At 38.3% G+C, this 27,528-nt stretch overlaps 1 protein-coding gene across 1 annotated transcript; it reads left to right on the forward strand.

Annotated features, from left to right (window-relative positions):
- Positions 1–503: 503 nt before the first annotated feature.
- Positions 504–27,325, forward strand: SUGT1 (SGT1 homolog, MIS12 kinetochore complex assembly cochaperone). The gene is made up of 13 exons (XM_056328415.1): positions 504–682; positions 762–807; positions 4,460–4,550; positions 5,268–5,337; positions 5,694–5,764; positions 10,508–10,561; positions 12,310–12,326; positions 13,327–13,361; positions 13,971–14,067; positions 15,130–15,237; positions 25,057–25,147; positions 25,995–26,176; positions 26,792–27,325. Exons 1-13 carry the CDS (start codon positions 654–656, stop codon positions 26,891–26,893), a joined length of 993 nt encoding a protein of 330 aa, XP_056184390.1. The 5' UTR covers positions 504–653; the 3' UTR covers positions 26,894–27,325.
- Positions 27,326–27,528: the final 203 nt, after the last annotated feature.

The raw sequence follows: 27,528 nt of genomic DNA on the forward strand, positions 1-27,528 counted from the left end.
TTTTGCAAATTTACTGGAAACATGGAAAAAAAAAATAATCGCACCGTATGGTTACAACTTCACCAACAAAACTTCTTGCCCTAGGTGCGGCTGTTACAAAGGGACAATGATCTGTCAGCTGGAGAACTGGAGAACTGGTCCAGCAGACACTGACGCGTCCCCAGCAGCGGACTGTCGTGTAATGAACAGGAAATGAAAACCGCTCTCGTCCCGTGGGCTCCAGCCTACCAGCCGGGTGTATCCAAGGGCCAGCTTAGCTTAGTACGACAAAGCGGGAATCTGGAGTAAATCACGAAGCGAGGCCCCGCATGCGGTGCTGGAGCACGCTCCCCGCCCCTCCCCGTGCCCGCGCGGGAAGCCCCCGCACCGGCACGGCGCCACTTCCCCCTCGGCGGCGGCGCGGCCGGAAGAGGCGGTCGGCAAGGGCCTACGGGCCGCTCTGCGGCCGCCGGTCCTCCAGCTCTATGGTAGAGGAGGTGGCGCGCCCGCCGCGGTAGCCAGGGCCGCCCCGCCTCGCCCGGAGAGGCGCGGGAGGAGCTTGCGGGGCCGGTCGGCTCCTCCGCATCCCGTCGGCCCTTGCGCGGCTGCGGCCTTGGGGTTCGTTGCGCGGGTGCCTCAGCGGCTCCAGAAGTTTCCTGGGGACGGCGGGAGGCATGGCGGCGGCGGGAGCGGCCCCTCCACGGTGAGCCCCCCCTCCCCGCCCCGCGCCCCTTCCGCCCGCCCCCGCCTCGCCCTCTTACGCCGTTGTGTTTCCTCGACAGGCTCTCCGACGGGGACATCGACCGGGACCCGGGGGCAGCGGCGCAGGTGAGGGCCGGGCGCGGGGCGGCGGCGGGCCTCGCCCCTCGGGCGGTTGAAGCTCGCCGGCCTGCCGAGTCCGGGGCGCTGGGGGGAGCGGGGCGCGCAGCGTGCAGTGCCCAGCCGAGCCGTGCCGCTCTCGGGGGCGAGGGGAGCAGCTGAAGCGCCGTGCGGTTGCCCTCGCTGCGAGCGAGGCCTTGCGGAGTTTTCCCTCTGTCATGTGAGGTCCGGCTGCCGAGGAGTTCAGCGCGGTTCTGTCGGCGTACTTGTGCTACCTGTGCTGCTAAGAAGGAAAACAAAACAAAACACCAAACACCAAACCAAAACCACATCGGCTTTGTCTTTTATGTAGGTAGATGATGGTTCAAATAACTAAGTTGTGCTTAAAAAAACCCCAAGCTTGTTGAAGAAATGTACTCAGATCTTTATTAGTTTTTATTCTGCCCTGATCTATTTTTTTATTCTTTTGATATTTTGTGGGGCCCAGAACTGATTTGCATTTCGTCTAAATGCAAAAAATATTTTACAGTGAGAGTGATCATCCACTGGGTCAACCTCCCCATGGACGTTGTAAGATCCTCATCAATGGAGGTTTTCAGGACGTGACTGGACAGGGTGTTAGATAATTTCATCTGGGCTCCCTTTGCCACAAAAAGTTGGATGTGATGATCTTTTGGTGTCCCTTCCAACCTGGCCTGTTCTATGAGTCTATGGGTTTACCCATTAACACGTGTTTATGTGCTTTCAAAGGTTATTTTTACTTAAAACAGATGGTTAATGAGAAGATAGAACTGGAGGGAGGACAAGTATTTCTATTTAACATACTTGCATAGGAAGAGGATGTAAATGGTTGGTTCTGCTTCAATAGGGTAGGTGGCAAAAGCATGAAATGGAACTGAATTATCCTTCCATAAAGAAAATGGTGAAGCTAAATCTTACAGTTCTTTGGGGTTTAGGCTGTAGCTTGTAAAACTTTTTCAGAAGCTAAATGACATCTAAAAAGCTGTTTGGAATAACCAAATACTTTTGGCATAGTACAACTAATGTAAGATATTAAAAAAAAAAAATAGTAGTTTCACCTTGAGGGGTGAACCACCAACAAACAAACCAGAAAAACCCAATGCCAAAAAGTCTTTGGAAGTATTAAAGAACGCTGCCAGTATATGCATTTTTTTTTTTTTTCTGGAATAACATAGTTGCTTTGCTTTTCTGTTTTATATTTCAGTTCTTTGTACATTCAGGGCTTCAAAACAGTGTGTAACACATTCTATAGGTGTTAGTATCTGATACAGTGATCGTGGTGTCATTGTTGCAGCCTTTTTTAAAAGTACTTGATTGAATAGGCAGATTGTACTTGATAATCTCTGAACTGGTAAGTCCATAGTTCAGTGTAGCATTTAGCTGCCTTAGAGACTTGGAACTGCAGGTAGTATACTATGTTTGCATGTTCTTACGTGTTGCCTTTATAACTCACATGCTCAATATTTCTAATCTGGGACATGATACTACATAAATTGTGCTGTGTAATGCTTCCACACCTGACTAGACTTCTGCCCAGTTGGCTTGGCACTTACATGCTGTGTCCTCAGGACTTTTGATTTCTTTAACTCCTGGAGGGCATGCTTCGGCTTTCTGCACCTGGATCTGATACAACCGAAAGATCATCATCTATCTTTAAATACTGTCTGCACGATTAAGCTGTGAACTCTTTTAATTACTTTTAGGTTATTTTAAGTTGGAAAAGTAGGTTACTGTGTGGAGACCAAAAGCACCTTTATTACATACAAACTCTTATTAGCACAGAGGGTCCTGAAACTTCCCAATGGATTTAGAAATAGAATTGCAACTTGGTGGCATGGTAAGGGCCTGCAGGGTTAAAATATGTAGAAAACACATACCTGAGTGTTTGTGAGGACAAAGTCTAAGCTTGTTCCAAGTAAACTGTTGCTGATGTCCATAATCTGGAGTTCTTGGTGTTAGTTGAGTATTACTTGGCTGTCTTCTCAAATATCTGTGTTAAAGGAGTAGCTTTATTCATGTGTGTGTGGCTGAATGAGATGTGATGACTTGCTGATCAAAAAACCAACAGAGATGAGTTTCACACTATTGAAAATGTTTGGGTTTGGTTTTCCTTGCTTTCCTGGGGTGAGGGCTAGTTCCGTAGGAGAATCCATTCACATGTTGTGTGCTTGTTCTAACTGGTGCTTCTGTCATCAGCGTAAATCAGAGGAAAGAATGTTTGGAGTGAGAGGTGATCTGTTAGAGAAGTGACTCTGGTTGTGAAGTGCCTGCAAGTTCAACGTCAGAGTCAGACCCCACTTGGTTTTGAGGGTCAAAAACTGAACTTCACCTGTCAGCATAGTATGAACCAATTTTAATATGTGCGTTGCTTCAGTGTCCCTCACATGTGGAATACCTATAGCCATGAGTATTTCCCTAATGACAACTGCTTTTGAATGACCTTAAATCTTAGGAGGGCATCGGTACAATTAGATCAAGTTACAGTTGTCTTGCCTGCTGCTTTCTTCAGAGACCCCCAAGGTTTTAGATTTATATGCTGTACCTATATATAGATTTGCATATCTTACACTGGTTAAGAACTTACGCTACTGCTAAGAGAAACGGTTGTGGACACTTAACTCCTATTTAGCATAAACATTTTGTGTGACATCTGGGAAACAGAACAAGACACTGATCTAAATTAAAACTAAGGTAAGTCCTTCAGCTCTTCTTTTTTCTCTGGCTTGGTGGGACAGAGTTTTGGCAGCTGTGGTCTGCTACTATTTATGCAGGTTTAAAGCCTGTATCTTAGCTACATTTATGCTTGTTAGATTCTGAGTAGAAGTCAACTTGGCAAATGGAGTTACTGTACTGTAACAATGCACTGTAGTGGCTTTGGAAGACTTACTGTCTTCTAGCAAAGAGAAGAATTTCTCTTACTAGTAAGAGAATTGGAGATGTTCTTTCCAGGTATATGCATCAAGTCATTGTGATTTTATTCTGTTGTGTGAAAGTCATAAACTTTTCTTGTAGAGAGCATAATATAATTATTTCAATCTGTATACCAAATGATTCCCCTAATAAGGGACTACTTTATGCTTACACCCATTGTACAACAATTATTTTATGGAGCACAGGGCTCACAGGAGTCTTTTTATTCTGCTTTTGTGCTCAGCATAAATTGGAACGTCTTATGCTCAATAATGTCATGTAACGTGGTATTTCATCATGTGTTACAATGCTTTGAGCACGTTATCCCCACGCAAGTGTTTTGACATACTACATGTTGACTTAAAAATTCCTAATACTGCAGTGCTTCCTCAAATCCAGCAGACCTGTGTACAAATAACACTGAAAATTGTAGGAAGGTCTTTGGAATTTAGAAGATCATCTACGCAGTGGAGTTCATGTTTAAGGTATTTGAAAGTCATGTTTCTTCTCAGTAAGAAACAGTCTGCTTGAATCTGATATAATTGGCAAGTTCCTTGCACTTCAAGCTCTGATGTTTAAGCTTTGTGGATGAGAACTGAGCAACAGGTAAACAGTCATGCCAGTTAGTATATTTTCTTCTGAAATGTCCCTTAATCGACAATTTGGTATTGTGTTTTTATGGGGACTTCCAAGGTGCCATTTCATGGGGTTTTCTTGTGTGTCTTTACAGGAACTGACAACGGCTTTGGAAAAGAATCCAGATGATGCTGAATGTTATTGTCAACGAGCTTATGCTCATATTCTTCTACAGAAATATGCTGGTAACGTCTTCAGACAACACTGAGAATCCTCTTAGCAAGGATGTTAATGCATATGTGTTATAACATGTTCTTTGCAGAAGATGTCTTCAATCTGAAGCCAAATACAGTAATAAGAGAAAGTGTTATCTGTAACTTACTATGCTTCTTTTGCAGTTAGTGCATAATTTTATGGTTTTCTTTGATTTTTTTTGGTTTTGTTGTTTCTGCAAAACTTCCCATGAATTGGGTATTCTGCAGTCCCAGCTTTCCATTTGATTTTAGCCTAGGATTATCTTGGCAGCTTTTTTTAAGTAGAATTCTTAGGCAGATTTGAAGCCTTGTGTTGTAAGCATCTTCCATCCTTAAGTTTTTGGTTGAGACAATCCTGATATGATAGGAGTGTGATAACTGAATAATGCCTGGGAAAAAGATTAACTGAAAAACTTAAGATTTGGTCTATTTTTTTCCTTCCAGTAAAAACCAGACAGACTCATGCTTCAGATCTAGGTGGAGGATCTGACTAAATGAAAGTCATGCTACATCTTAACATAGAGCTCTGCAGCTGAATGAAGGATTCATCCATAGCAGTTGTGGCTAGATTTAATTCAAATGATGTGATCTGTGTGCAAGCTAAGAAGGCTAACATAACCTTAAAAAATTTTCACTACTGAAAGACTCAGAGTTCACTGCTTTTTATAACATTATTATGTTCCTCACGTTTATACTGACTTCCAACAGATGCTGTTGCAGATGCAAAGAAGTCCCTAGAACTGAACCCAAATAATGCTGTAGCACTCCTTAGAAAAGGGTATGTATCATATATTGTACTTTGAGAATATTGTGATAATCTGTAGGGCAATACTAGTATTTGGATTATGGCTCTGTACAAGCTTTCTGCAACACCATGAATGAATAAATTTAGTGCAATGCTGCTCGTAACCCATCCATAATAAAGCTGTGGTTATAAGAAGCAGTTTGGTTTAGAGTCATTATCTTAAACATCCTAGCCATTTCAAAGACACACCTCATAAGTGATTTAAATTCTTCCATATGTAATTTTAACCAATACAGTATGTTGTGATATAAGAATGTTGTGATCTTCAGAATGTGGATTAGACTGGGAAGTAACTACTGTTTCCTTGTGGTTTTCTTTGTTCATGCCAGGTTAGGTGAATATCATATCAAAAACTATGCATCTGCCGTAGAGTCTTTCAGAGAGGGACAGAGGCTGGACAGTAAGTATTACAATTTCTTCTGAGCACGGTGCTCCTTTGCTAATGAGAAAAATCTTTTCTAATGTGTTAGCTGAAAGTGAAGACCAGGGATTTTTATTTATTTTTTTAAAGGCTAATTAACTAGGTACCTGACTTCATATACCTGGATTTTGGAAGGTTTGTGCAGTCGTTGCATAGAAGTGTAAAACTGCTTAAAAATGTGTATCAAACTTCTTAGCAAAGTAGGATATGAATCTTTTTTTTTTTTTTTCTTTGTAAAATTGGGAGTGTTTTCCTACTTCCTGGAGGTCCTACAAATAAATGGTGGCAATGGTGTGGCATATGAAGTGTTGTAGAAAAGTTTCTGAACAGGACAGGCTCCTTATACGTAGCTGGAATTTCTTGAATGGTTTGATAGGTCAGCCTTTAGAAAGGACATGCAACTTACTGGGTATTCAAACTATCAAAATGAATGATTGCCTCACATTACATACCACTTAATTACAGAAGCATATTTATATCTCTTTTTTTAACCTTAAAGCGTTGGCTTCCTGGCTGGACTTGAGCACTTCTTAGTTTGGGGAGAATTGGAGCTTTTTCAAAACCTGACTTTATTCTAGAAGCAGGAAAGGAGTAGTTTAATACAGAAAGCTTTGGTAGAAGACGTGGGGAAGCATAAAACAAAGCAATTGCAAGATGGTTGTGACTCCTTTCTCTTCCCTCCTATCCCCCATTTTAAATAAAACCCTCTCCTTATTACGTTCCCTTCCTTCCCAGCAGCAGAAGAAAATGGTAGGAAAAGCACCTTGAAAAGGTTACACAGAGCAAAGCGTTCTAATATGATAAGCATTGTCATGGTCTCAGATCTTTCCACTATGTTGTCTTATCTGTGACAGTGGCTGGGACCTGAAGGTTTAACAAAAATTGGATTACTTCGCCTTTCCCAAATAAGTGATCTGATCCTCTGATCTAAAACTGGAGTTTCATGGGAGTGTAAGCTAGCTTGTTCTTGCTGCCAAGCGATCATACTCCCTCCTACTCTTGTGCTTGCTTAGCCTCTTCTTTCAGTGCAGTAAATCTGCAGAAAGTTATAATTTTTTTAAAGTGTTTTTCCCCTGGATTAGTGTGTTGAAATGGCTCAGTGAAGGGTCTGAGTGCTGAAGCCAGCAGTGCTAGCAATAGTGGAAGGGGGATGCGGTGGAAATGCAGCAACTGTTGCCAGCTTTGGCTGTTCTGGAATAGGAGTTAAAATAGAAGAAATTTCCTAAAGTTCTTTCAGTTGTGGTGGTTTGGATAATTAGGTAGTCTCCAGTGGTTTGTGCACTAGAAAGACAAGTGTGTCTTTGCAGTCTAACCAAGTTCTCTGTTTAGTATCTTACCTTGAAAGGAAGTGATTCCTTCTGGTGGCTTCTGTAGCTTTCCTTACAGCTCTTCATACATCTCCAAACTCATCGTTCCTGAATTTAATTGAATGATTAATCTATATTTATTCATGTTCTTGCCCCACACCAAGCAACCACTATCAGTTTAAGGCTTTTCACATGCATGGATTTTGTCACCTTTATAGTTTGTCAGTTGCAGCTGTTCAAAATACGGATGATACACAAAATCTCCTCAGGCCAGAACATCACTTCTGGGTTGGTGGGGTTTTTTTCATTCTGTTTAATCTCACATTCTACTTATGTTGTAGGGTGCAACAGCACAACAAGCTGCAGATATCTTTTTGGATAAGTCAGTGAATACCAGGATCCCCTTAGCTAATTCAGTATTCCTGAAATACAACACAACGTTTTCCTGTGTTGATTGCTTGACTTCTACCTGTTGGAATTTAATTTGCCATTTTTTTGCTGCTTACCCAAGTTGAAGAGTTTCTGAAGTGTCCTGGTCCTTCCTGATTACTCTCTCACCTGAAGATAGCTTCTGCTCTGCTTCCTGTATCTCGTTACAAAATTCTGTGACCCGCTGTGAGATGAGTCCCCTGAAGGCCTTTATTAAAATACAGATTTTTAGTTGATGCTTTTCCATATATTACCTAATTTGCTGGCAAGTTTATATCAGTAACAGAATTTTCTGTTCTGTGGAGTGTTTGATGGATCCCAGGTGAAAACAACTGTGAGCATAAGCATTTTGGCAGAACAGTTAACTTCCAGTTAAACGCAGCTAGTGCAGAATGAACAAAGCTTAGAGAGAATAATTGCCACATACTGCTAAGCAAGTGGTAAAGAGACAAGACACTAGCTGTTGTTGCTTCAGAGAGAATTGCTGTGGTGGGGAATTCTTTGCTGGCAAGGCTGGTTTCTTTGCCACACAAGGGGCAGAAGTACACCAGTACACATTTCTGTTCCTTGCTGATGTAAGGGCTCTTTTAAATCTTAACCTGGAATGCTAACAACGATGAGCTTGCTACTTGTGCTCGTTACTGGTAGGACTGACAGGCCCAGGATACCACAGCAAGCTTCCCATTACCCACCTACAGGGATATCTAAATAGGACTTGACATGATGAATTGTTGAATGAGCAATGTTTCTTTATTTTCTAAAATAACATTAGGAGTAAGATTCCTTTCACTCAACTGTGAGACTAGACGTGTGGATTTTCTGAGTTTATTAATTTGCCTTAGATTGAAGCAGCATTGTGATCTGTTACTCTTCACTGTCTTATGTGGGTTTAGGACAATTACACTCAAATTTTCTTGTTTTTTTCTGTGACCACCTAATGAATTTATGAAAGGTGGAATGTGTCAACTTTTTAAACATCTTAGTAGGTACTTTTCTTGTATTCTAAGAATTAGTTTTTCAGCAAGTGGCAACCCAGTTAAGTTTTCTGAATGAGAAAGTTATTAATAGCAGTTGTTGGCAAGTTCCTTGGGAGGATAATGCAATTGTAGAGCACACACACGAAAAAAAGTCCTTTGTCTCAAGTTATCAAAAGTGCAGGGATACAGGGAAGGAGGCAGTGGTTGGTTAGGGGGACCTTCTAGAAAAATAGGGAAGATAACACCGGACCTGTCTTTTAAAGTTTGTGTTGCATAGTGGTCCTGTCATAGGCTGTAGTTGAAAAGAGAATTGCTTGTCTGCTGCTGAAAGTCAGAGGCTAGATAAGTAAAGAGTTGATTCAGTTTCTCTTTTCTTAAACTCCTGAACCTACTTCATTTAATTTCACTTTTGATAAATAATTTTTGTTCCTAGCTGCAAAACTTGAAAGTCTTTTTAGGGTATGGGTGCTAAGTTTTAAAGTTATAGATTAATTTAGGTTGCAGTGAAGCTCTGGAGCTTGTTTAATTCCATGCCCTGGCCAAAAGCAGTATTAACTTTGAACTTTCATGTGTTTGCTCGAGTCCTTCTACTGTTGACTTCCAAGTATCTCTAAGACTTTAAGATTCTACAGCCTCTTTGGCCAACCTGCTCCAGTGTTTGACCACCCTTTTAGTAAAGGACTTTCTTGCCTGATCAGAACTTTACTGCATCTTGGATCCTTTGCCTTGCTTCCTTTCCTCATGTACTTCTGAGGACAATTTATGGTCAGTCATTTTAATCCCTTAAGTATGCATTAGGTAATCGAAGACAGCCCCTTAGATCGTCTAGCAGAACCCTCTGAAAATGTGTATCTTCTTTCTAGGGTTTGATGGGAATATAGAAAAGATGGCAGCAGTCAGTGACTGATTGTATTGTAATATCAAGACAGCCATATTATTATTTGCATTTTTATCTCTTCCTAACAACAACTGAGATATTACTAAATGTTGTGTAGCTTAAAATTTATATAACTTTTAAGATGACTGGTGGGGCTAGCAGAAGAAAAGGTAAGAGGAAGTGGATTGAGGAGTGGGGGAGCAATTTCAAGACTGAAGGTGCACCTTAATATTTATGTACATTTTATATTTGAAGTGGTTGAGATCCATACTTTGCATAACTTCAGTGGAGTCACATTTGGTGTTACATGTGTGTCTGCTGGGAACTCTTCTGTCAGGCCTCTTCAAGCCTTCTGCTGGGTAGCTGGCTGCATGAACTCCCTCAGTGTGAATACTCTCTATTGCAAAAAGATAAAAAGTCAAGGTGTTTTTAGTAGTTGATCGGTAACGTTGCCACTTCATTGCTTTCCTGACTGTGAAAGATATTTCTGGGAATTTTATTGAAATAAGGTGATTCCTCTGGTTTTACACTGCTACCTTTGAGCTATTTTCCAGTGAATTAATTTCTGGGAAGCAAGCTCCCCAGATAGAATATCAAGGTCTTTACTAAACTTTTCTGTGATTTGGATTCATAGGATGGAATTGGCACCTGTGTGTTTCTACATCCCTGAAACTTCAGGTGTGTTTGTAAAGTTTGTGTGAAACCACCAGGAGAAAATGCTTGATATTTGTGAAAACTAAGTGCAGCTTTGGGTTGTCCTTGGAACAGACAGTCTCTTCTGATATTTCTCTGGAGAGGAAGTCTGTGACTGTTTGAAAAAATAATTTTAAGAATAATGGGAAAATGTGTAAAACTATACTTGCTTTTTGAACAGTTATATAGGGGTTGACCAGACTGGAAAGCAATAGCATATTTGGGTCAGTTCAGGTAAAATCTGGTGTCCTACAAATTAATTCGAAGTTAATTAAATATAATAGAGTTAAATAGTAGCATTGTATAAAAATACTTAAAGCTTAACTGGAATGACAGAGGTTACAAGAAGATAATAGGAAATAATACCTTTTTTAGTAAATTGATACAATATGTGTAGTACTTGAAGAGTTTTAATGTTACTGTGTTTGATCTCTTCTAGATGTAGATGATACCTTTTCTATTTGGATTAAAAGATGTGAAGAAACACTAAACGGTAAGAAAAAAACACGTTTACTTGATAAGGAATTTGATATACCCAGTGCTTTGAAGCTGTGTCATGTTTTTCAAAGATTTACAGCTTACCTCTTACTTAGGAAAAACTGATTAAAAAAAAAATAATTCTTTTGTTCTGTCTCTTGTTTCTCTCACAGTACACATCCTGAACACGTTTATACTTCAGATTGAGGAACATTAATATTAGGGTTTTAATGTAATAATTGGCTGTGACAGGGGAGTGCCTATTTAAAGTTCAGACAATTCATAATTAATTTTAAGTTGTCTTCATACACAACTGCTAATAAATTTCAGCTATGGAAACTTGTCAATTTTAAGCTTTTTTCTATGTCTACTTCTGCTTGCTTTATAAAAACAACATCAAAAGAAGTTTTCAAGTCTTACAGAATATAATGTTGGGAAGAGGTGGAAACGGGGATTTTACTCTTGAGTCCCTGTGGAGAGTACTTTAGGTGCTAATTGCTGCTTACCCATGGTAGTCAGTGAGTGGGACTTTAATTCCCTTCTGTACCTTCCTACAGACCTGGCAACTACCTCGTCCACAGTGCTTAATCTGGATGTGGTTTTTGATGAGATATAACAGAATAACTGATGTAGTTTTTTCCTCAACAATGACTGTTTCTCCTCTTTGTGGTGCACACTGGAGAATGGGGCAGTAAAACAAGTTTGGATCAACATGCTGAATAAAAACCAGATAGAGGAGAACACTTTTGTGTTGTGTAGGAATGAACAAATTTCTGCTTTGTGATACGTATTTGCCAGGTTTATTTTTATTTGTAGAAATTGGATAAGTGATTGGCATGCATGATCTTATTTGCATAGAGTTATCTTGGGTGACAACTTTCTCTGCCCTCTCGAGGAAAGAGGTTATAATACACGTTTTTCTCTGATGTAATAATTACTTTTTGCAGTGTTTTGTCTGGTTCAACTCACTTGTCCTGTTTTATCCTGAATATTCATCCCTGTCTTTTCTTTTTTGAGCCATTTTCTTGATGCTTATGATACACTAGCAAAAAAACCCCAATAAAACAACTCTGATTTCTTCATTAGAACTTAATATTCTTTTTTGTTAATCTTTCTCTCTTTTTAGCAGTATGTGTTATAAAGAAACAGGCAAAGTTTAATTCTTTTCAAACATCTTTAGTCTGAAATAGTTTAGGGGAAAATATTTAAAGAGATACTGAGCTATAGTTTAGTACATTTAGTACATTTAGTAGTTTAGTACATTTACAAATATTACAGTACATCTAAGATCATATATGAGTGAATTTCTCTGCCAGCTTTCCATCTCATGCCCCAACTGGGTTTGCCTAGTCTGAGATACAGATTTGATGAGAACTTTGTGCTATTCCTATGGATGGATGATAAACCTAGTACAGACTTTTGGGAAGTAATTTTTTTAAAACTTTTGTTTACCATGATGTTGCTTTAAATTAAAAAAGTCTATGTAGTTTTCTGATAAGCAAGTGAAAGTAATGGAAAGTTTGTTCCTTCTGTTAATCAGAACTTGCTTTACATTACAGTTCTTTTGCACAAGTTGCTGATTGAAGTCTAATGAAAGTGCCATAAAAGCAAAATACTAGGGATAGAACTGGCATGTTATTAATAATTCTCCTGTTGAGACTGGAATAAAAGCAGAATGTTTGCAGTAAAGAAGGGTCAAGTGGGTATGTGCCTTTTAAGTTCAATATGTCTTTTTCTGAAACAGCAACTTTTTTCTTTCTGCAGCATCACAGACAGAAATGGTAAGATGTTTTCCTTAGTATGTTTACGGTCTTGATTTCTTTGTTATGCTGGGCTTCAGTGGCTTCTTAGGACTTTCAGGCTTTAAAAATAAACTTTTCTATTGCATGCAATTCTGAAGGATTTAACTTTTCTTCTAAACGTGTTCTTTTATTTGAGACCAAGGCTGAAAAATTTAAACCCTGAAAACTCTTGGGAATGGCATACAAATCTGGCAATTCTTGTGCACTCACTGAAGTAAATTTTAACTTTCCAACTTGCGATTTGTTGCCTGATTTACAAATTAACCAGCTCATGTTGTCAATGCTAACTTGCTTGTGACTGTTTGAAAGTAACTTTCTTTTTCCCCCAGTAGCTTGCAAGTGATTTGTGCAAACTTTTTCTGCTGTAACTTGTTCAGCTTTCAGTTTGCTTTATTTATTGGAAGCCTTCAGAAGAAGTGTTGAAATTTACACTCACACCCCTTTTTCTATGTTGAGACAAAAAAATGGGAATTTGCATTGGATGTTCTGCTCCTTTTTTCACAGGACTTCCGTTTTTTGCATTTTAGGAATAGGGTGGAGGAGGAAGGTGCACAGCAGACATGGTGGATGTATATAAAGACAAATCTTATGCTTAAAAAGTTACACCTTGCGTTCTTAGATATATTTCAAGCTTCCTTCATGACTTTTTAGATCAGCAACATAGCCACTGTGTTTTTCAGGTATATTTCTTATCCAGGAAGAAAATGAATTAAAGCTGAACTTAATGCTATTTATAAAATGTCTGGCCAATAAATTCCAAGTTACAGACTGGCATATTTAATGTAAATTTAAACTTTTTTAATCTGGCGTAAATGGCTAAGATGATGATGAAAAGCTTCACCTGTAAGCTAATGCTCATACATAAAATCAAGAAAAGGGGAACAATCAGTATGAAAATTATGTCTTTGAAAAGTATTTCATGGTATGTTTTCACTTACACTGATGTAACTTTTTTTCCAATGGAATGTGCTTCAACTAGAATACACAGCAGCAACCTCTGCCACCAAAGATCAAGTAAGTTTGCTTTAGCTTTACTGTGAGAATTAAAACCATTGACATAACTTTTCTTTGACTTGGGGATTGGAGAAGCAATATAACGACTGTAGGAATTCTTTCTGGGTGCCTTCAAAAACATGGCAGTTTAAGCAAAGTGTTTCTTAGTGTCACTGCTTTTGTTCAGGCTGAATTGTACTTCTAGGAGATTGTGTTTCACTGGGAGAATGGGCAAATGGTGTAAGCATTCTGACTTCAGCTTAATTCAAAGACTGCCCCATTGTGCCTAGTGTAGGTAACGTTTCTGAGGTATTTTTAAGATGCTGAACTAAAAAGCTAAAAAGTGCTGTTTAATTTATAGAAGGCAAACAGTATTATGAATTGGTTAAGAAAGTGACCTAAATATTGTATGCTTCTTGATTAATAAAAGGTTCTTTTTTTCTTTAACTATGTATCTTGTCAATTATGCAACTGTTCTTCTAGAGGAAGGGGAGGAAATCTAATTTTGTATATCTTTTCTCCCCATTAAACTACACAACGTACTGTTCCAGCTTTTAGTATTCTTCTGTATATATCTTTGCAGTTAGTTTTCCCTCTCTTGACCCTCTTTTTTTTTTTTTTTCTTTAAAGATATGACTGGTACCAAACAGAATCTCAAGTAATTGTGACTATAATGATCAAGAATGCACAGAAGGATGATGTCAGTGTGCAGTTCTTGGAGAAAGAGGTGATTTGTGTTGCTTATTGATATGCATCCCTAGATTCCCTAAGATGTAGTAATTAAAACAGTAAATGTTATCTGCTGCAGCAGCATGAAAAGAATGGTACAGGTGGTCTTCTTTCTGAGCTTTTTTTTTAATGTACAGTTATGCTGTACATGTGTGTATGCCCAAGCAAGTGAATTGGGATTTGTGGCCACAGCAGTGTCCATAGGATTTATACACAGCGGTATGCTGTGCATGCGGCAATGCAAACACCTGGTTTTCAGCTGCCTGTGTGTTTGGAGGGCTGGGGGAAGAAATGATCTGGATTTCAAATACTTCAGTATGCATGCATCTGGAGTAGGAATGGACAGAGACAATGGAATGGACAGACCTATTTCTAAAAATAGGTGTGAATGAGTAATATCTTGCTTTAGTACAATTATAGAAAAAGAATGAATGTGGGTAGGTGGGTTTCTCTGGCTTTTGGCATCACTGAAATTGCTGATGGTGGCAAAGTGTGTCTCAAGGAAGTGTAGTAATCTCTTTATTGTAATACCTTTTGTGGTACCTGATGTTCATGTTTAATACAGCTGAGAATATTGTAGAGTTAGGTTCTTATTCTCAACTAAGCTGATACTTCACAAACTACCAGAACTACTTGGTTGTTACTATCTCCTTTCAATTGTTAAAACTGTGTGAGTGCTTCCCACATAGTTTGCATGTATTAGAAGGGAAGTTGCATATTGTTTTCGTGTTCCATTATTAACGTGTTGATGCTTTATTTGCCATATAATTCTTTCCCCAAAGAACGCAGATAAAGCTGACAAGATAATAGGCTTCTTGAGTAGTTGCTGGCTAAGAATTGAAATCTCCTGTTCATTTTCTAGTATATTTTAGAAACACCTTGTTCAGTAATGCAGTAATGTAACGGTATAATCTGAAATTCTGATGCCTGATGCTTTAAGTGCCCCAGTGAAGGGTCATTAAATTAATCACTTAATCTTGGTGCCAAATGACAGTCCTTTACTTGGAAATGCAAAACTGCTCTCAAAGATGACCAGTGGTGTGTTTTCAACTGTTAACAGATGAATGCATCGGTGAGACTTCCATCAGGTGAAGACTACAACTTAAAGCTTGTTCTTCTTCATTCTATAGTGCCAGAGCAAAGTACATTTAAAGTGCTTTCAACAAAGGTAAGCGTCTTAAAAGTATAAATTATTTCTTTTGACTATTGCTGATGTTGAAAACATTTCTGCTTTATTGTCTTGTCTCTCTGCAACTGTCATAGTGTCTTGCTTTTCCTATAAAAATGCTTTTTCTTCAAGGTGCCTTTCAGCCAGTGGGGAGGCTTTCTAAACTTGTGCAAGTATCAGAAATACTAATATGATAGTGCTTATTGAAGTGCAAATGACAGTTATGTTGAGGGTGCTTTCAGTTGTTGCTGTGGAAAGAAGACACTGGTCTTCACTCTTAAAATTCAGGTATTAAGAAAGTATGAACACCTTTCTAATAAGCTTTTAGGAGCCAATATTGCCTTACGAGGTGTTTTTATCTGTTTGTGCCCAAGAAATGTAAGTCAAGACTTTGAAGATTTCAGTGTTGAAATAATACTTTACCCTTTCATGACCTCTTGCTGGTAAAGGTTAGCCATATGGTTAACTGCTCTTGGCTTTTCAAGAGAGTGTATTCTATGCTGTTCCTGGAAATTGTACTTGCTTGAAGATACTTGAGAATCACGTAGCGTAAGAGAGAATGCTTTTGTTTCAGCATTTTGTTTCTCCTTTATTACAGGTATAGAAAAATGAGAAACTGTCTGTGGTCTGACATAGCATATATTGTTGATATAACACACAGACAGACATATACTGTGTCCATAGAGCCTGGCCTGAATCTCTGAAACAGGAATGTGTTGTTGATTCTTTCCTTGTATTTCAGCAGTGGTTCTGCAGAGCTTTTGGAAATTCCTTTGCGTTCTTATGTTCCGTTTTACCTGTTCCCTTCTCAGAAAGGTACCTGTAATAGTTCTTGCAACATTTCAGGGAAGAGGGACTTTGAGATGACATGAGAGGATTGCCATAGAAAGTTGGTCTTGTTTTTCCACTCTTTGCACTAAGGAAGCTGAGCAGGTTATGTGGTTGAGTCATGTGAGCTCTTATGCTGTGGGAGATAAGCAGAGTGCTCAAAGTATGTAGAAAATCTGTTAGTCCATTAGCATTTGTATAAATTTGAGTGGAATGGGCATGGATCTTGTCAAGAGGAGTAACAGTGAGGTCCTGTTTGCTTTATGTTCCTATCTAGCTTGTGTTATACTTCTCATTTGTTGAAGTTCACCATTACTTCTATGAAGCATCTGCATGTTACTGAGCACTGTTGAAATGAACTTGACTTTGTCTTTCTATGCTACTATCTCTATCCTTCATTAATCTCTGAAATAATCTCTAGTAGTCTAGAACCTGGTTTGGATTGAGGTCCCCAAAGTGGTGTGAAAGCTTTAGTTATGTTCAGGTAGTGTCCAAATCGTATATATTTTGTATTTATTTTCACATGTTACTCTTCCTATATAATTGCAAGAGAATATTTTTGAGATGAAATGGTATAATAGAGAACGTAAGTGTGCTAACAGCAGAAGTCAGTGCTTCAACATGTTCTTTTTGCAGAAAAGAATAGTGTAAGGACGTTTGTGAAGGCGTAATGAAGAAATATAATTTAAATGATGCCCGAGCTAATTCTGGTTCTGACCAGTAGATGGAGTCTGGCTGAAGAAGAAAATTTAAAAGCAGGTGTATGTTAAGCATGCGAAGACTTCTTCAAAGGCTTAGAATATTTTACTTTGAAAAACAGTAAGCACTTTAAGGTCATGGTGCAGCCTTAGTGTTTGGATACTAGAAATGCTGATTTCATAAGTTTCATGTACGTACTTTGTTCTTAGGAGCGGTGTGGAAAATGCGCACTTATTACTTCGAATAAACTATCCTGGAACTTCTCAAACCCTCTACAAATTATTTTCTACCACTTACATGAAGTCCTTTTGTAAGGACTCAGAAGGAAAGACATAATCTCATTATCTTCCCAATTGCAGGAAATCTTCACTACACACTCCTGAAGAAATTGTGTTTTCATGGGTTAGGAACAGATCTGTTCTTGTGGATTAATAATTTCAGCTAAGAGTAGCTTCAGGTGTTCACATTGCTATGTTTGTATTGCTGCTTTGAATGCATGAGCTGCGTTGCCATTAGCATCATGTAGTCTTCACTACACAGACAGCAAAGAGTCTGGTCTTTCTTTTCCAATTATGTGAGGAAATAGATGAGGAGACACAGTAGAGTGTATGGGCAGGTTATGTGGTGGATAGTTCGGGTTTCCCATGAACTTCATAAAACTAACAAATGTAAAGGATAAGGGATGAAACAACAGAACTGGCAGACAGTAGAAGAATCCCACGTGGTTTTGTAACTAAGAGAAGCTGGAGAGGGATTTCTCAATACTGCTTGAAATTCAAATTCACTTGACAAGTGCAAAGGAATAAAGGTACAGATATGAACTCAGGAGGAGAAAATGGCCTTAACTGAATATGCAGAATTACAGATTCTAAAATAACTGCAAAAAGCAGACAGACTCTGGGATTGGTTCTTTCAGGGATGTTAACAGTGGTGAAAAATGCAATTGATACCTCAAGAATTGTTTCTTTCCTAGCAGTGAAACAGAAATTACACCTTTCAATAAATCCATGATACAGAGTCCCTGTTTAGAAAAGAACAGAAGTGGCAGTGGTATAGAGGTAGCATAGGTAAATGTTTGGAGGTATTTGAATGGTTTCTGTATGAGCAGAAGCAAATCAGTGTTCATGATCTGCATACTTTTGACTTCAAGCTGTGAGCTAGAAGAAGTCCAGTTTTGGGATAAAATTGTCATTTCTTTATGGATCCTAGTATTGTATGTTCTCTAACTGTCAACAGTTTTACAGACGATACTGACTGCCTTTAGTAGGGGCTGTATGTACTAGTGCCATGCTTGGAGCCGTTTTTTTACCTAATTCAAAAGTTTATTTGCTGTTTAATAGATATCGTTACTTGCAGATTCAGCTTTCAGTTGATTATGGTTCCTGTTCACAATTTAGTTGTGAGTTACTTAGAATTACCTGATGTTGTTCGCCATATAATTCTGAGATCGAGGGCCTCAACCAGCATTCATGTGAGAGGATACTGAATACAACTGTATTGAGTCCTTGTCTTGAGGGAATTGGTATATATGCATAGCACTCCCTTGTACGTGAACAGCATGGTTGATCGTAACTAGATAACTAGATCACCTGATGTTATTGATTATACTCCTCATCTGTCAAAGGTATCTGACAGTAGTAATCTAATCGAGAAAAAAATAGCGGCAGCTCCAAAAAGCACTGTATAAATTCGAGAGTTGTGTCTTACAAATGGAAGGCAATCTGATCTTTGTGTGTAGCATCACTTTGTACACAACAGGTAGGATTTTGTGTGTTTTGTTGGTCATCCTCAGGTGTCCGGTGAGGTGGAAGAAAAACTGTGCCAAGCTGAAAACTGCATGTTGCATTCAGCATTTAAGAGGAGGAAGGTACCCTTTAGTGGTGCGACTTGGTTTTTTACTTCTTTCCAGGAGAGGGAGCCAAAATGTAAAGGCTGCACCGAGTTTGCTCTTTAGAAGTTGCCAGCATGCAGTTACCCAGTAGCACAGTGTGCATAATATCATTGTACTCCCTTCGTAAAAGGAAAAAGGTATAAAAACTTCAAATGAGTGACTCAGTATGTTTAAGATAAAACTAGCTGATCTGTTTCTGTCCAGAAAATATGGCAGGAAAGTAGAATACACAAACAGTGTAAGCATTTCTAATGTTCTGAAGCAGTTCTTCAGGCACAGTTAGCCTCACTTTCCTCTCCCTTTTCTGTTCAGTCTACCAGTTAGTGTATTGGGGATTCCAGGGGAATGTTCTGCCACGTTACTGCCACAGGTTGGAAACCTGTGCAACGTGAGCAATTTCTCTGGGTCTTCTGTTGTGGTTTAGGTGATGCTCAGGGTTTTCTTCTCGTTAGACCACAAGAGGAGAGTGAGGATGAGTATGTGCATTTAGCATGTGTGCTTATGAACTTGAAAGAAACTTGAGCTAGTGCTTTCTCTTTTTATTCCCCTCTTCTCTTGCATCTACAAATAGTCTGGAGACAATTACTGTAAGATTTTAGTTTTTAGTGGTTTGGGCTTTTTGCAGGCAATGATTTGCAGCAATTTAGAGCCATTTGAAAAAGTGGTTTCTTTACCACAGAACTGTCCTTTAATTAGAGATCAAAGTTTTGCTGCAAACAGGGGAGGTGTTAGGAATCCTCAGCCTCTTGTACAGTTGACATTTGTTACTTAATAGAGATGTCTGAGGTAGAAGCATGCTCTCAGCAGCTTCTGGCCAAGAATACGGTAGTGTGCATCAGTGGAATGTTTGTTTTTTCTCTCAAACCAACATTTAGCCTTGCAAACTCTGAAATACTCTGTACCAGAAAAGCACATCAGTGCCTGTTGCTAAATGTAAAAGAAAAGGCAAAGAGTGAAACTGTTTCACACGCACTTGGACGGTCCTCAGTGTCTCTTTTCAGAGGCAAATATACACAAATAGTTAAACAGAGGAACAGATTTAACTGAAGTCAGTTCTTACTGTATCCTTAAAAGATACTTTCTCACTTTGGATATTTTCATTATGTTGCTTGCAGGTACTTGAATGCAGACTTCCCTGCTGTTATGTTTTCTTAATTTCTTTGTGAGACTTTCATGCAGATTCATATCTCCCATATATATTCTTGAGCATTTTCTGTAAATTATAAAAAGATATTTAAGATAAGAGTTGGATACTTTCTGAAAAGGGCTAGTCGGAGCAATTTCCTGACTAGACCATAAAGAAACCTTCCCAGTGATTGGCATGATATTTACTTAGCTCAAAATAAGTCTGGGGTTTTTTTTTTCTTTATGAATGCAGATGGGTGTGGGACAGATTTAAACTTGGTAATGCTCTGAGAACAGTATTTTAAACAAGCATGTAAGTCAGTACCCGTGTTTTATATAAATACGTAAAGGAAAACTATGCATAAGGGGTTTTGTTTTGTCTGTCTTGAGAGAAGATGGACTTAAGAACTGTTGGAATAGTGATGGTTTACTATAGGATAGGAGGATGCAGTGACAGAGAGCTTTAGGATACCTAAATGATCTGTATTGCTAGCTCCTTCTTTAAAATTCAGAATTTTAACAAGTGGCTGCTATGTAATGTCCATGAGGTGGAAACCTGGACATTATTGGACTCAGTTCTCCATAGTATGTATTTGGCAAAGAAACTGAAAGGTGCACACTAGATCCCTTCTGTTGCAACATATTTGCTACAGAATAAATCTCTTAATTATCATTTGTGATAAGTCTGTAGAGTTATTTTCATCTCAGTATATTTTGTTTAAAGTTATGGGCCAAAGATCTTGGAATTCAGAATATAAGCAATGTATAAAAGGTCTTTGAATAACTGTGATACCAAAACTGTGTGTGATATGATCTTAGAGGTAAGTTTGAGTAGGTTATACGTTTTTAGAAGATAGTGCTATTTTGCGCTAAGGTTAAATTTGGGTAACAAAATGCACAAGATGAATACAAAATGACAACTCTATAATAAACAAAATTTACAACATAGACAAGGCAGTCAGTAGTTCAGGAAATAAGTAGTTGATTGGAAACCCTGAATTCTTGGTTTTGTGTGTTTGATACATCAGAACATCAGAATTTAAAAGGGTATTTTTTGATGTATCTTAAAATTAACAGCTGAACTACTGCTTAAGCTCTGCCAGTTCTGATTTCCTTCATCCATCTGATCAGAGCTTGATGCACATTTGCCTGTGGTAAGTGAACTTTCCTAAGCATGGACTGTAAAATATAAAATGCAGTAGAGATTAGGGAAAAATTCTTGTAACTTGTCAGTGTACACCAGAATCTTCTTTTAGGGAGGTAGTTCTTTCCCTTTTAATGTTTCTCAGTTAAGCTGGCAATGTTTGTCCCAGAATGTAAGTTAAAGTGACATCTAGTTCATTAGAGGTTTGGGCTTTTTAACAGCAAGCTTCAGCCTAGAAAATTGATGTTAGCTAACTAGTGTTGTGTTTATCTGTAGATAAGGGGAGAAATTCTTTCTTAAAACTAGATTAAAAGCTCTCTTATGCCAGTCATCTTAAAGTAAGGGGGTTTTGTGTTCTTAGGCTACCAATGAAATAGTTTAGAATAGGTTCTGAGAGTAATTCTGGCATCTTTTGTGATTGCTAGCTTTTGGATTAAGCTGCAAACAAACAATCTCTCGTAGGTTTTAAAAAGTCGATTACTTCAAAAACTAGAAAATTCGGTGATTAGAAACTTGCCTGTATCCTTCCATTGCAGCTAGGGTTTCTTCTAGACGTTGAATCCTCCCTTTGACCCTCTTCTCAGAAGGGTGGATTTCCCTTGAGAGTATTTCACACAAGCAGTGGATGATTTGCTCTGTCAAAATTCCATGTTTCTTTCCCTTTTTGCTTTGCTCACTTGGACCCCAAAGTATCAGGAACTTAAAAATTTCAAGAGAAAGTGGACTATTTCTGTGTAAGAACTTTTCATGGATTTGAAGTATTGTGTCTAGATTTGGGCTCCCCAATGGAAGAAAGGCACTGATGTAGTAGAGCAAGTTGTAGTGGAGGGCTACCAAGATTGTCTGGTGGCTGCACGACATGAGCTTCAAAGACAGGCCGAGGAATTAGGCTTGTCCTTGAGTGGCATGTGAAACATTTAATTTGCAATTAAATTTCCCAGTCTTTTATTCTTAGGTTGTCACAAGGCACACAAGCATATGTTTTATGAAATACAAATGTTAAATCAAAGTAGTTGGCAAAGTGTTGATGTATTTCTCTTGCCTGAGTACTGGAAATTTTTTTCAAAGGAGAGGAAGAATCTAACAGTACTTGTGTGTTAGATGACACGAATGTCTGTACTGGTATGTTACTTTTCTGTGTGACAGATACTAGTATCTGCTTTAAAATGTTCGTTAAAATGCATTTATTGCCATTCGTGCGTATAATTGGAACTCACCAAGTTGTTTCCCTGTAGATCAAATAAAGCTCTCAAGTTGGAGAAATATGCGCCTTCACAAGCAGAATTTTATAGCTTTATATTTTTGGAAAGTGTGGTTATATAATGGTGTGAAGCTAATGATTTTTCTAGTTTTGCTCATGCCTGCCACTTTGCCTAATGTGTAACTTCAGTGGAAGTGGATGGAGTAGATGGGGTAGAGGTTTAATCATGTCATAAATACGTTCTGGCTCATTCTTCAGCTGTGTGTACTTCTGGCTTGGCAGGGTTTAGATTTAAGAAATCTGCATGTTACACTGGGAATTGAGTTTGTAGTATTTCCTTTTCCTTAGGGTTGTTTATTATGTAGTACTGGCTTAGGGACAGTTTCATAGAGGAAAGTATAAGAACTAGCAGATGAAGAAAAGGAGAGGGAGATTACTGGAGCAGTAAAAGCAAAGACCTGCCTTTTTTTCCCCTTCTTTTTATGCATGGGCAGAGTACTCTGATGAATAACCGAAGGTCTTTATAAGGGCTCTTTGAGGAGGATTGTATTCTGAAAAGAAAAAAGTTCATGTTTAGTAGCTCACACCAAGCATTATATTGCATTAGAGGTCATTCTTGGTGTAGATGAAATAGTCTGTTTTTGAGATACTGAAAGATATTGGTGGAAAGCCTGAAGTATAAGGGTAAGAGGAGACAGTGAAGGAACAAACGGAAGAGAAAATGAAGAAGTGTAGGCTTGAGCAGTCTTAGTATCAGGCATTTATTGTGGGTTGTGTTGTTTTGTTTTGTTTTTTTTACAGAACATATGGGGGATATGCTAATAAGCAGAGTATAAAATCTTAAAATTAAGGCCTCTTCAACTTAAATGTGCAACCGAATTGATAATACAGTTTCCTCCGGTTGTGAAGTTAGATAGGAAGCAGAGGAAGAGACAGGTTGTTTTAAATTAATACTCACGTTTCACTTGTAATTAATTAATGCCTTTGTAAGTGGCTAATTAACTTAAATGTTTGACTCATGAGATCCAAATCCATTGGGGGAAAAAACCCCTCACACTGCTAGTTCTGGCACTTGTGGAACTACTTGTCTGTCTTATGTAGATGTACAAACATTTTTTGCTTCCTCAAGCTAATTGCAAAGCATTAGATTTATGAGTGTGGGTGTTAAAAAACAAACTTTAAGATTGTAGTTTCCAAAGTGTTTTTATAAGAGTCCAGTGGAGGAGGCTTTGCTGACTTCTTTCGTTTTACTGAAGACTAATTATTGGTACAGTCTGAATGCTGCTTCTGCATAGTTTTAACAGAAATCTCTGTGTCCTTACAGATTGTAGTATTAAACTCTGGAATACAGGCTGCCTTTAGGGACAGTAGGTTGAGCAACTGGAGTAATACAGTATTTTAATGTTATATGATTAGTTTTGGTTTTGTGACTGATACTGACACTATTTTAAAACCTGATACTCTTAATTTGTGACTTTTCAAGTTGCTAAAAGCATTGGAAATCAACCAGACGTGGGGAGTGAGAAGTTAAGGATATGCGGGTATTAGACTCACAAACTTACTGAAACTCCCCTGCTTTGAAGGGCATTCCGCACCTCATGTCTTAAACTTTATTGTTCTCCGTACAAGTTAGTGGTGGAAAATAAGTATTTAAACTTGACTAGGGAAATGGTAGCTTCCCGGGTGGAGGGGGGGGGGCGTAGGGGTTAGGGGGGAAGCAGCAGTCAGCACTGAATACGGTGAGTCTTAAAATGAAGCATGATTGCAAACATGGAAGCTTTAAACTTAAATAAGGTAATTCCTTCGTTTTTATAAGGTATCTCAGTCTTGTTGCTTACCAGTGACTCATTTGAAGAATGGATTAAATAAAGCTCAGATCTCCGATCAACATGATGCTAGGCAAGGAGCTTGCTGTTAGGATCTCTAGGGTTAGCTTTCACAGTGGTGCCTTTGTTTTTGGGTCTGCAGGGATCCCCAGGTTATAGTGGCTTTCAGTGGAACTACGAACTCTTCTGCTGAGCTGTTCACAAATAAGAAACTGTTGAAGTTTAACAAGTACTGATTTCAGTTAATTAATACATCATATAAATTTTGTGATGTTTTCTTAAGTGAGTTTGTCATTTGGAGTGACCTTAGACAGTCCTTGTTTTGCAACTTTGTAACCCTGTAACCAAAGGATAAGGTTAATTATGAAAAAACATTTCAATATGGTTGTCTAAAGAGATATGTGTAGTTGCGAATAGGGCATGACATACTTCACTTAATTTTGTTTTTCCTGTGATAATTGCAACCATATCCATTTTTAATTGCCAGTTTTGTCAATGAATACTAGACAGTTTTCTCCATAGCAGTGTTTGTTCATTGAACCAAATGAATACAGCTTCTGAATTTCTCAAATGGGAAGATCTGCATAGTCCCTGGGTGTTACCCTGGTTTGTGTACTACAGATCAAATTTTTTTTTTTTTTGTTGGATGAAGTGTAAATTTAAAGTTGGATTTTTTTAGTCCTTCAAAAGTGCTATTTAATTATTTGAGCTGACTGGCAAGTAAGGGATGCTTGGAAGGTAATACCTCGGTGCCCAGCAATGTAGAAATATTGGGACTAATTGTTTCTTTTGGGATGCCATAATTTACAAAAAGAATCAAGTAACAATAAGCAAAAGAATGTTAAGTGGTAGTAAACAAAAGGGGAGAAGTCTGATACAGGAGCTATGCAGCCACAGAAGAGCTTAATTGACATATGACTCGAAGTCATGTAACTTCATCTTGTAAGGTAGGTCAATTTTGCTAAAATACAGGCTTCATATTAAAGACCGTGTTTCTTAAAACAAATGTGTGTATTTTATTGCTACAGGATCCAACTACTTTGAAACTATTTGGCAGAACTGTTTGCCATCTGGATTAATTTGTTCTTTGTCCTATGTTTTGTAGGTTGAGATAAAAATGAAGAAGCCAGAGGCTGTAAGATGGGAGAAGCTGGAGGGACAGGGAGATTCTCCTAAGTTAAAGCAATTTACACCAGGTTTGTTTTCTGAACTATTGAGTATTAAATGGTTTATTTGTATTAAGTCACTTGCCCTTATTAATAATAATTTTTCTGTGAAATTGTTAATAAAATCACAGCTTTATATTTACAATGAAAAGCCTAATAGTCTTGTTTTTACTGCTGAGAATTGACGGAAAAAGCCTGCAGGGCATTACTAAAACTTAGATATTAAATTTAGTCATAACTTCCATAAATCTGATGGATTGTTAAAGATACATGCTTTTCATTCATTCCTCTGGGCTTATCTGTTTGGCTGTGTGTATTGGTCGCAGTTCTGCAGTTCTGTGCATTGTTACACCTCTGTTGTTGCTTAAGTAATGAGCTATTATTTGCGTAAGTATTCCATCTCTCTTGGAAAACAATACTGTCGAAGTTTTTCAAGACAGATTACCAGTCTGTTTTTGAGAGAGTTTGAATTTCCTGATTAATTGATTTCAGTTTTTTTTTTTTAAATTTAGCTCATATTTTCTTATGGCTCTAGGCTACTGGTATTTTTTTCTTACCATCAGCCAATATCTCCCGCCTCATTTTGACTTTAATTATCTGTGTTGCTGTTGTCCAACTTTCTTTTTCTGTTGGATAGCTAAATTATGTAACTCTGTTTACTTAAAAGTAAACTTTTGCAACCACTGAATGTAGCCTCCAGCATTTCTTAGTTTCCTTTATTTTTGTTACTGCACTGCTTATGTCAGGAGGAATCCATTTGCATTTTCGGATTCGTGTTCCATTCTAAACTCTGATTCATTGGGTACATATGTGTCTGTGTGTTCTCTGCTACTCTAAAATCATGAGAAAATGCTTAGTTAACACTTTCTGTTTTCAGATACCCAGCACTTATATCCATCATCCTCTCACTATACAAGGAACTGGGACAAACTGGTAGTTGAAATCAAAGAAGAGGAGAAGAATGAGAAGTTAGAAGGAGATGCTGCTTTAAATAAACTCTTCCAGCAGATTTATTCAGATGGTACAGATGAAGTGAAACGTGCTATGAACAAATCATTTGTAAGTTTTCGTTCTTTTTTTCTGAAGAAGTGTGTAAATTTTGCACGCTGACACAATTTACTAAACTGTGCATCACTCGGGAAGCCTCTAGCTACCAAAAGTTTAGGCCTGTAACAAATGGCAGTGGTTCTGTTGGAAATACTGGTGTAACAAGTCTCACTGAAAGCTACAATGCTGTACACTAATGAATGTCCAGGGTTGTGCTTTGTCACTGGTCTCTGTCTCAGTCAGTGTTATCAAAGGAATACAGGTTTTGGCTCATATAGAGCTTGAAGATTTGGGTCTTTCACATGGGTGAAAGGATCAAATTCCTCTTAATTGTTTATATCTAGTTCCTTTTATTTGTAGTCCTCATAGGCAAGAATGTGACTGACCCTTCAAACGCTTCTTGTTAATTGTGTCCAGTACTGATAAAAATACTGTTGGGCTGAAAATTCCAGAATGAGGGCTTTGTCAGATTTTAGTCTATATGTACACAGAATTCCTGTCTGCAATTGCTACTACATGGAGCTTAAATCCTTAGTGTTTATTCAGTATTTGTTAATCTGCTGTAAGAAATGTGGCTTTTACTAGAATTCCACTAGCACACTAAACAAGCTTTCTCTCATATTGCAGATGGAGTCTGGAGGCACAGTTCTGAGCACCAACTGGTCTGATGTTGGTAAAAGGAAGGTAGAGGTCAATCCTCCTGATGACGTGGAATGGAAAAAATTCTAATCCTGTTTTTAATCTTTTACCAACTATACGTTGCTATTACCATGTACTGACCACAGTGTACGGACATAGCATTCTTGGATACAAAGCACTGAATGTTCCCTTGGAAACAGGAATTGTCTTTATATTTTGTGTGCTTTAGGAATTCCTCCATCTGCAGATGTTAAAGGTATACTCAAGAGCGGAACCCTATTTTCATTATCTCTGTCTAATTTTTGGAAACTGAGTCAATCATTCTAAATTTTCTGCCACCTTTATCAGTTCTGCCCTTTGGGGTAGGGTGATCTCTAATGGCTGGTCAGGATTATTGCCTTATGCCCGATATTTCTGTTCAATAACTTATTAGATCTTGGCAACTTTGGATAAAAACACTTTTCAACAACAGTGTTAAAATTGTTTGCTCTTTAACTCTGCTAAATAAAACTGTAAATATAACTTTTCCTATACAGAAGCTGTTTCATTTCTTTTTTAGTAATTTTGGTTTTTGATGGGGGAATCACTTAAAGCATGTAAGTAAGGATGTGAATACACTGCTTAAAAACACCCAAAAGCTGGCAAGTATAGGAGCAAAATGTGCGTTCACTTAAGAGGATGAGATTGCTTTTCTTGATGCAGACACAAAATTTCCACTTTTGGAG

The sequence above is a fragment of the Falco biarmicus genome, chromosome 2, assembly GCF_023638135.1.
Source record: "Falco biarmicus isolate bFalBia1 chromosome 2, bFalBia1.pri, whole genome shotgun sequence".
In the NCBI taxonomy this organism is placed as follows: Eukaryota; Metazoa; Chordata; class Aves; order Falconiformes; family Falconidae; genus Falco; species Falco biarmicus.

Coding starts and splice junctions, on each gene's coding strand:
- SUGT1 (XM_056328415.1), top strand. CDS start 654: ATGGCGGCGGCGGGAGCGGCCCCTCCACG. Junction 683..761: donor GCGGGAGCGGCCCCTCCACG/GTGAGCCCCCCC, acceptor TTTCCTCGACAG/GCTCTCCGACGGGGACATCG. Junction 14,068..15,129: donor TGCAGTTCTTGGAGAAAGAG/GTGATTTGTGTT, acceptor AACTGTTAACAG/ATGAATGCATCGGTGAGACT.